The 10,547-nt window shown below is 45.0% G+C and overlaps 1 protein-coding gene across 1 annotated transcript in view; it reads left to right on the top strand.

Moving 5' to 3' along the window:
• The first annotated feature begins 6,481 nt into the window (after positions 1-6,481).
• DLL1 (delta like canonical Notch ligand 1) overlaps positions 6,482-10,547 on the top strand; it is a 9,107-nt gene continuing 5,041 nt past the window's right edge. The window contains exons 1-4 of the mRNA XM_024203870.3: positions 6,482-6,710; positions 7,052-7,366; positions 8,212-8,272; positions 8,567-8,824. Of these exons, the coding sequence (XP_024059638.1) occupies positions 6,651-6,710; positions 7,052-7,366; positions 8,212-8,272; positions 8,567-8,824 (694 nt within the window). The 5' untranslated portion in view covers positions 6,482-6,650. The remainder of the gene's footprint in view (positions 6,711-7,051; positions 7,367-8,211; positions 8,273-8,566; positions 8,825-10,547) is intronic.

Here is a 10,547-nt window from a genome sequence, read left to right on the forward strand (position 1 = left end):
GATCAAACTTTAGAGTCTTTTACTTCGTCAAAACTCCCTATGATTTCCCGAGTAAGGACTGTAAAACTTGGGCCATTATTGATAAGTATAATAGGTCACATATAATGACTCAAGTTATCAAACTTGTGTGTAGAATCCTTTTACATAATTTCTAACCATTGACCCAGTCGTTTAAAAAAGAAATAAAAAGAAAAGGCGCTAAGCAAAAACAAAACAAAGCAAAAATCTAATTGAATTTCCAGAAAGAACCTGTGTCCATATTTGTCTTTCCCAGCAAAATTCTCTCTCATCTGATACTGAGTTATCATTAACAACTAAAATTGATACTAAAATTGCATAAAATACATGCCTCACACAAAGGAAAATGTAAGAGATGTATTCTATAAGATCATGTGTGTTTTATATAATTATGTTGGGATGCATATATAGTATACACAGACGCCTTTCGGTACATTTTATATGTTATTTTTAATTTAGAAAGGCAATCTGACATCTAAGAACAATTATGAGATTCTGGAGTTTAGCCTCAGAAGATATTGAATGTGCAGCTATGCTCTCTCTCTCTCTCACACACACACAGAGAGAGAGAGAGAGAGAGATGTTCGGAGCAGGTCACACTGGCTTCTCTTTTGGGGGGATCGATGGCAATCTGTTGGTGGGGGGAGATGGGCCAGTCTATTGTCGTGCCTTTTTGTGTGTGTTTGGTTTTGTTCCTTCTATGGCCCGGAGGTATGTGTAATCCTGAGCACACCACATTTGCTAAATTTGCCCTAAGGAACCGGCAGATGTTCCCCTGGCAGACATCGGCACGCGACTGACCTCAACCCTTGCAAGAATATTCAACCAATAATCCTTGCCATTTTGAAATAACAGCAACAGCACGCACGCACACACACACAAAGACTAGTCACCAACTTTCCTCACCACAGTTTCCCACAACCAAAATAGAGTCGGACACAAGCCAACAACCAAACAAACAGCCAGAGCCAAGGAAAAAGGTTTCCCCCCATGTTCAGTCAGTAAAACATATATAGGGGCCACTTTCGGATTTTCACAGGAAAGGGCTGAAGAGCAGCTGGCTGCAGTAATCTGATCTGGAGACAAAGGAATGCCCCGTCGGTTCTAGGATCACAGGTAAACACACAACCTTTGTTATGAAAATGAGGGGCTAGGAGAGGGCTAGAGCAGATGATTTGCGATTTGAAAAAGGGGGATGGGGGAAGAGGGGGAGAAGCCACCGAGCTGCTTATCTATCATCTGGCCTCTCTGTGTGCCAGCTGAGCCACGCGACTGCCCTTTCTTATTCTAATCAGCACATGCCTTTGCAACTTTCTACAAACCTTCATGCTAAACTTCTTAATCCCCCTCACACATAAAAACATGCGAATATCCAGCAGAAAATACAGAGCAATCATATTACCCCCATAATTGTTTTATTGTAATACATTCCCTTCTTCTCCTCCCCCCCCAGCCCCCCCCCTATTTTTTACACAGGACTGAGTTACAGGAAAAGCTTACATTGCGTAACACTCAGGGGGAAAACAATCTTTTCCCACACCAGCGTTTGGTCTGCCACTTCCTAGCGAGGAGGCGGCTGAGTTTCAGTTTTCCAGATCAGAAAAGTGTAGAAGGATAGATATAATACTCATTACGTCCTGATTGCCATATCAGAAAAAGCACCATGGAAGTGCGTTGAGGCCAGTGGTTTATGTGGGACTATTTTCAATCACATCCACTTACCCTTATCTCCGTTGCCATAAAGTATGAAGACGATCTTATGTTCTATTGCATCTGCTTCACCGCATCTAACCATTCTGGACCTTCAGATGCATTATAAATATACTTGGATGTTAAATATTTCTGTGTATTAGCACGTCAATTGATATGTAGTATACATATCATCTACACACACTTAGGTAAATAATATATACCCAATTAAAATATTATACCCAATCAGCTTCACATAACTACACACATACACGTATGCATGCATATGTCGACATGCACCATATGGCTATGCGTTATACATTTCTAGAAAAATACAAGCCAATAGCGGGTGAATAAGCAGTATCCTGTAGAAACCGATGCGTGTTACTAAGCCTAATTAATAGACACCATGCAATGACTATGTCTATAATCTGGCATGGTTATAAATAAAAGATTATTTGACTGATTGGAAGTTTTCAGCTTTGTTGTTCTGTGGTTGGGCTGTAATTCTTTCAAGGGAAGAGGGAGCCTGTCATTACAGGATGCTATAAATTAAAATATACAGTTTTCAGTCCGCCTGAGACAATGCAAGATCCCAGCTCTAGAGAATTGTTTAACTATAAGGCTCAACCTTTTAGTCCTACATGTTTAAACCGCGTAAATGTATTCTGTTCTCTACCTTATTGAACTCGTTTTCTAATACGTCATTCGAAAAAGCAAGATGCCTACACGAGATTCTCATGAATTACCAAAATCCCATTCGCAGGGAAATTTTCCCTTCCATCCCCATTGCCAATGTCTGGGATGTCTTCCGCTCCTTAATGAGCCCGACTTTGTACTGTATATTTGCTGAGTTATCAAAAAGTATTTAAAAGCGGGTTTCAGCATTTTCTTAACGAGGAAGGTGAGGATTTATTACCTCCCTCCAACTTCAGGACTTTGGCTGCTGTGGCCATGCCACCGATAGTCTGTTTAACATACTTCAACGTAAGCTGCCTCTGCATTTGGGGGGCTCTGGTTTGTGTATGTAAGTGTGAGAGGAGTATAGAGACATGCAGTTGGGAGTGAAAAAACGCCATTTGGTTAGGAGCAGATGGCTGGCTAGGGGGTTGATCGCGTCTAAAGGCGTGTCATCCCCCTTCAGCTCGAATCCCTAAGGGCTCCCCTTGTCTTTAAAATCAATGAAAATTAAAGTGCAGAGAAAGGATGAATAGTTAGACCTCGAGTCCCTCCTTTGTTCGTCCCAGCTACTGGTGGGCAGGAGTTAAACTACAACAGCCTCCTATAGAAACACTTAAGTTAAACAGTCTCCCCGTTAGCCCAGCATCTGAAAGAGAGAGGGAGAGGGGGGAAAAGAAGCAAAAAAGGAGCTTTCTGCTTGATTTCCCCAACACAGAATCGCGTGGCATAAATTAAGTTGGAAAAGAATAAGTGCATTGGGCAGGATTCTGATGGATTTTACGACGCCTTTCAGTTACGCTTTGCAGCAGTAATCGAGAAATCTGTGCCACGTCAATTTAACAAATACTTGATACTGAAGGGTGATGTTATAGATTTGGGGCAAGTTTTGTGTGTGTGTAGGTTTAAGCCCTTGCGCGTGTAACTTTTTATTTACAGTTTTTTAAACAGCGATGCAAATGAAAGAACTTTCTATCTCTCCCAGATTAAAAGATTTGTGGTGATATATCACTTCTAACCTCAGTCTACAGACGACCTCAACTTTAAACATATTTCCCCCTCTCACGTGCCCAGAAAACCTATATGAACCAGATTTGCTTTCCTAAGGAAAAGAGGCTGCAGCAAAGTTTCAGAAGCAGTGGCAAGCCATTAAAAAAGATGTTGACGCTAGGTGGCAAGAGTAATTTACAAGTTAAATCTAGCGCTGCTCTTCAATATCTTCTGTTAACATATCCACATGTTCCTTACTTACAGGAGGTGAAAGTGTAGGTGGATTTTTACTCTTTAGGCATGAACATGCTTAATGGGTCCGATCCGGCCGTCTTTACTCAGGCAAAATTCCCATTGGTATTAATAGGAGACTGCAGGATGAGATCCTACGTTTAAAAATGGTTATCCCAGAAGTACCTGTAGTTTAAAAGCAAACATTCCTGTGCACATAAGATTTTATTATCGGGGAGGGAGGGAATATTTGGGTATAAATTATACTTTTGACCAAACTTATATTTAAACAAAGGAGATTTAAAAGGTGAAAGGTTGCGAATATTTTGATACTTGTTTAAATGACACAGATACTTGGAAAGTTTTGGTGCCAGCAGAGGAAAAAAGGCTATGCTGCACTGGGAAGTATACAGTTACAGTCGTGTAATAGCCAGGATGTGCTAGGCTGAATGCATTCATTAGTGATTTTCTTTTAATTGGTATTAACCAGTGATTTTACTTTAAGAAGTGTTTGAGATTTTTTTCCAGTGCATTGTAAGATAATTTGTGATCAAGACATCTGCTTCAATGAAAGTCACATTTTGCCATGCAAATGCACGTTTCAACCCAATAAAGTAGCCATAATAAGGCTTTTAGCACGGCATACCTACAGTGAGGTTATTGTAGCCAAATCCTCTCCTTTGCACACAAGCTTAATCTGTGCTGAAATGCTGTGTTACAATTAAAATGACATTTACACAGACAGTTACACCTTGCATCCTAATGAATCCGCCTGCGCCTATCTAGGTGCTTGAAAAGGGCCCAAAACAAAGTGAAAACCCATCTCCAAGTTATATCCCAAAGTCGCCTGCAAACTTTTTATCTTCCACTTTCAGCCATAATTAAGAAATCTCGCTGTGAGAGGCCCTCCCCCCACCAGTAAACTCCTGGCCTTGTTTTTAAAATCGGAACAAAAGTTCTAGTGTCCGATGGATGTGTAAAAAAATAAGAAGTTGGCTGTTGGTGTAAAGTTGTTGGTTTTTTAATGGGGGGGGGGGTGTTGCTGGACGGGATTTCTTTAAAAAAAATGTGCGGACATTGTTGTAGAGGCAGTAGCGTGCGCCGAGGGGAGCTCTTTCTCTCCCTTGCATTGTGCAGGGAGCAGGTGCTGTCTACATTACCATACAGCTGAGAGCACAAAGAGCCAACTGATTCAGCCCTCACACAATAACAAACTGCCTTAATGACAGCCACGCGAACGACACACACCAAACTCACTTTTTACTAAGCTGAAGGAGGGGAAAAAAGGGAGAGAGGTTGATGAGGAGGCTGATAATAATAATATAGGGATATGGGACTCAAATGGGCTTTGCTAACTGCTTCCTTCAGCACTTCGCAAACCATTCTCAGCGAGGAGATATATGTATATATATATTTAAAAGCCCAAATGTTTGCCCACCCCCCCTGAAACTTAACACATGGCTCTTCCCAGTTTTTCTTCGCTACGAAAATATCTATAGTGTATCCAGAATAATGATCAGTCCGTAAGCATCCTGCCCCTTCCAGCTTGCAAACTTTGAAACACCAGATTCTCTGCCCCAGCCCCGGCTACTCCCCAAATGTAGCCTGGTTTTAAGAAACCGGAAGGAGAACACCAAAGCCCTTCTCTGGTCCCACAAATATATTCGTGACCTTTTTTTTTTTAAATGATCCAGATTATACCATGGGGAAGATGGTGTGAATTTAAAGGGATCAGATTTCTCCTGTGTGTCAAGCTGACCCCCGCCCTCCCCCTTTAAGCTAAAGGATATATCTGGAAATGTACATTATCACCAACAACTTACTTTTTGGGGGCACAGTGGTGCTTTACACATTTCAAGAGGTAATTATAGATCTCAATGCTTGGAGCTCGTTTTCTTGCTGGGGTGTGTTGCTCTCTCTCTTTCTGTGCATGTTGCGAGAGGGTGTTACCATCTCCCCAGAGCAGAAGGGGGATTCTTGCGGTTACCAAATTTGCAGGAATGTAAATGAGCGCGTTTGGTGAGAGCAGGAGGGGAAAGGGGTAAAGGAGGAGGAGGAGGATTGCACATTTTACAGCTCACTGACCATTTGGCGATCCATTGAGAGGACGGTTTGGAAAAGTGGCTCCTTTGTGACAGCTCTAGCCAGATTGGGGGGCTGCTCATTTGCATCTCATTAGCCATGCAGGCGGCCGGCGGGATATAAGGGAGGCAGGCGCCTGATGAGAGGCAGATCCATAGTGCTTTACATTCGGAGAGAGGCACAGCAAAGATCACACACACGCAAGGAGAGACCCAGGAGCACACACGGGCGCGCTCAGTTCGCTTCCATTAAGACATTATCTGATTACTATTATTATTGTTGGTTTTGGCTTGGATCCCTTAAAAAAAGACCACAAGAAATAACGAGACCGATCTTTGCATCTTGCGAAAAGGGGATAAGCGTCCAACGTGATCTGCAAATTGCTGCTGCTGTTTGACACTTCCCAGTCCCTGATCTGCGAGGGGCCAGCTCCACACACGCAGATAACACACAAACCCCCTCTCTCGCTCTGCTCATTTGAAGGCAACGGGAATTATCGCTTCCTCCTCCTAGTCTACAGGGATTTCCAGATCGCTGATTTTTAATCTTCCACGGGAAGCCTTTTCTCTGCCTCCTTTGGGAATTAAGTGGCTTTTTTTCTTTTTCTTTCCGTTTTGGCTGGTGGGGGAAGAAGCTTTAGGCGAAAGGAGAAAAATCGTGGCTTGGAAGAGAAAGAGAGGAAAAAGTTGTTTAGAATATCAGTCTTAAAAACAGTCTGTCCCCTTTTTTTGCCACCCAGAAGAGCTGTCAGTCCCCCGAAAGGCGTCCCTAAAAGCATCACCAGAAGAGAGAGAGAGAGAGAGAGAGAGAGAGAGACTCTTGAAAGAGGTAAATTTTAACACTAACTCCACTGGGACAAGAGGCTTCTCCTGCCCAGGCTTCTTGAGAGACACTTTTTTTTTTGCCTGTTAAAGAAAAAAAGGAAAAGAAAAGGGTCAAGAAGAAAAACCCTACTCTCCAAAATGGGAGGTCAGTCCATGCTGACTCTTGCCATCCTCTCTGTGCTGCTTTGCCAGTGCCAGGTAAGTGGATCTGGGGTCTGTATTCCGGGCGCTGTTCAGTGCAACTGCTAATAACAACTGCCAAGCTAACCAGTGGGGTGGGGGCCCTCTGTTGCAAAGGGAAACGCTGGGAGGGATGCTGCAAAGACTGGCAAACTGTTGAGCCTCCTCTCCGGCGGAGGCTTGTCCCCTAGCCCCAGGGGGAGCTGGCCCTGGCTCGGGGCGCGTGTCTCCTAAGGGAGCGGAGTCGGAGCGTGTGGGGTCTGCGGGCTTGCCCCAGCAGGGCAGCTGCTGCACCCGCTTTGATGCCCCCCCCCCCGGTTGGCGGGCGCCTTTTGAATGGCTCCTCTTGTCCCCCGCAGGTGCGGTGCTCCGGGGTGTTCGAGCTGAAGCTGCAGGAGTTTGTCAATAAGAAGGGGCTGCTGGGGAATCGCAACTGCTGCCGCGCGGGGAGCGGCGGCCCCGGCGCCGGGTTGCAGCAGTGCGACTGCAAGACCTTCTTCCGCGTGTGCCTCAAGCACTATCAGGCCAGCGTGTCCCCCGAGCCGCCCTGCACCTACGGCAGCGCCATCACTCCGGTGCTGGGAGCCAACTCCTTCAGCGTGCCCGACAGCGCCGGCGGCGCCGAGCCCGCCTTCAGCAACCCCATCCGCTTCCCCTTCGGCTTCACCTGGCCCGTAAGTTCCACCCCGGGCGGCTCCCGCGCCGGCCCCGCCACGGACCAGGGGCTGCGCGAGCGCCAGGGACCAGGGGAGCGCGGAGCAGCGCGCGGGGGGCGGCTAAGGGTCTGTGGCCAAAGGACGGGCTGGGCTGGGTGCGTCACAGCAGCACAGGGGGGGCTCAGGGGCGGGGTGCCCTGAGCGCAAGGAGCGGGCTGGGGGGTGGGGGTGATGGCAGGATGTACTGACTGCCTCTGGACAGCCGTTCGGAGGGAGACTCATGCCGCAGCGAGCTTGTGTCTCGCTATGGAACCGGCGAGCCGGTTAGATGAATGGACGGCGGTGGGAGCCGTAGGGTGGGTTTGATTTTCTGCGGTTCCCTCGCTCCCATCCCTGGCCAACACAAGTATGGTCCCACCAGTGTGGGGAAGTCCTGATTCTCCCCCCTTCCCGCCCCCCTTGCCCACTTCTGTGCCCGGAGCAGGCTGTAGAAATTGTCAGCCCTGCGTGAAATTCCCAAAGGACCTTCCAGTCATCCTCCCAATGTGTGAAACTGGGGAAATTAAGTGCGAAGATTAATGGCAACTGCCCTCACATCCTACCCACTGCCTCCCCGACCCTCCCTTTTTTACACCATATCCTGTACTAGCAGGCTGAAAAAACAGGCCAGGAAACAACTCTTCAAAAAGCTCTTCCAATCCCTTGAGAAAAGTGAAAACAGGCTGGAGTGAGGGATTAGAGGGTTGCACTGACTGGGCACATATATTTCTGGGGCTGCTGCTGCTGCCTGTGATCAATTTTTTTTGCTGACTTTAGATTTTCATTCTCATTTTGTGCGCATTTTTTTTATTTTAATTTTCCAGGGCACTTTCTCTCTCATCATTGAAGCTCTTCATACAGATTCTCCCGATGACCTCAACACAGGTAAATACCCTGGTGCAAATCCTTTCCCAGGATTAAATCCAAACCTGCTACTTCTCAGGCTCACTTTCCTTACTTTCTCAATTAATGTAGCCACTCCCTGCCCTTTCTCACTCTACTGTTCTTCATAAGAATGTTATAAGAAAGAGAGCCATGTCACCACATGGCTTTAACATTTCTGCACTTACAATTCTCTCCTCCTGTAAACTCCTCTAGGTAATCTATTGCAGTTATTCCCATTGCACCCTCATGACTCACAGTTAGTTAATTGCATTTCTTCCTTCCCTCTCCTTGCAGAGAACCCAGAGCGCCTTATCAGTCGTCTGGCCACACAGAGGCATTTGACAGTGGGGGAGGAGTGGTCCCAGGACCTGCACAGCAGTAGCCGCACTGACCTCAAGTACTCCTACCGCTTTGTGTGTGATGAACACTACTATGGAGAGGGCTGCTCTGTCTTCTGCCGGCCCAGGGATGATGCCTTTGGCCACTTCACTTGCGGAGAGCGTGGAGAGAAGGTCTGCAACCCAGGCTGGAAGGGACAGTACTGCACCGAACGTGAGTGTCCACAAAGAAAGACTATTGAATTTCTCCTGGCTACAGTCACATGCATTATGATGCCCACTGAAGTCAATGGAAGACATTCCATTGATTTCACTGTGCATTGGTTCAGGTCCCAGATGAGAATAAAAACCAAGGTAGAAGGAATATATGATGGTATGGTGCTGTTATGTAAAGGTTTTATTGGCATGAGCCATGGGATGACCTCATTACTCAGAAGTTCCAAAACCATAAGTGAGTTATCTGAAATGATCCAATCTTACACCAATGACATCTTGATGCCATATTACACCATCACATATTTTGTTTATACCAAACATTGTATAGAAAAGTTATTCTAGAAATGTTTTAGGAAGTTTAAAAGAAAACATATGTGGGCTATTTATGGTATCCTTCTACCAGGAAGCCAGGGTATCTTCAAGCCATGAGTCAAGAGGTACAGGCCTTAGAAAGAGGAATTATAACTAATAGAACTTCTACAACACTGAAGTAGCTTATCCATCAATCATAAAGTCAAGACTGTATGGTTTGATATCTTGCAACCTTGTAACCTAACAGGGCTCAAAACAAGTGCTGTCACCCATTGGAAAGGAGGAGTCCAAGATACTCTCTAGTGGTATAAAGAACATATTTCTAATCCTGTCAGATCATCACATACTGGATCATAAGCCTGAGGGCTGGTTGAGGGCTGAACATTGCCCTCCCTGTACCCCAGATCAGTGTAATTTGGGAGGAGAAAAAAACACATTTATGGGAAACAAGGAAACATTACGGAGGCAGGTTGTGTTTTTGTTTTGTGTTGCATGAAGGACTGTAAGCTTTAAATGAGGGCTAAGCTTGACCCTGCTGGCAGGTTTGGAATGTTAGAAGTAGCCCTGGCAGAGATGGAGCAGATTGCAGCTGAGGTGGTCAAAGAAGTCAGATAAATTAAAGATAAATTTAGTGCACATTCCCACTCTACTACACTCTAGTATATACTAATATTCTAATTTGTGTGTATGTCTATAATAATATATTGGCAGATAACTCACCATCTGAATACCCCCCTCCAAACCTCACAAATCAGGATGAGTAACAGGAAGAAAACAATTTGGATGTTGTAGGGTGCAAGACAGCCTGTTTGCCTTGTTAAAAAAAATGAGCTAAATTGTGAATTCAGATGGACTGATATTAAACAGCATCAGTTTATTCTTATTGTTAGAGACTAGTAAGGTGATTACAGCCCTATGTGGCACAATTTTGCATAGTAAACTGGGGGCTTGAATTTCCCCTGGTAAGGCTTTAAATGGTTGTAGTGCCCCTGGATTAAAGGCTTCTATTGCAAAAGGGTTAGGAGGCGGAGGGAGAGGAAACATTTCTTTGATGAACTGTTTAGGGGTGTCAGCACCTTTTGATATTTGTATATTGCTGCTTCTTCAGTAACCAAGCAGATTATTTCCCCTCTTTTCTGAATCATTGTGTGTGCATGCTGTACAGTTTACTCAGTGTCTTATGAAAAATCAGCTAAAATATATGAAATAACATATTTATTAGGCAGTGGTGTGTGTGTTTCTGCAAAAAGAATGTTTTCTGGTTAGCAAGTGAGGTTTCCAAGCTCCAGATTGCTTCCCTTATACCCCTTTTCATCTCCTTTCATTCCAGTTTTGAGACAATCTGATTATCAGCACTGCCTCTCTTTCTTTCTTTCTTTCTTTCTTTCTTTCTTTCTTTCTTTCTTTCT

The sequence above is a fragment of the Terrapene carolina genome, unplaced genomic scaffold (genome assembly GCF_002925995.2).
Source record: "Terrapene carolina triunguis isolate 2854851 unplaced genomic scaffold, T_m_triunguis-2.0 Scaffold85, whole genome shotgun sequence".
Lineage (NCBI taxonomy): Eukaryota > Metazoa > Chordata > Testudines > Emydidae > Terrapene > Terrapene triunguis.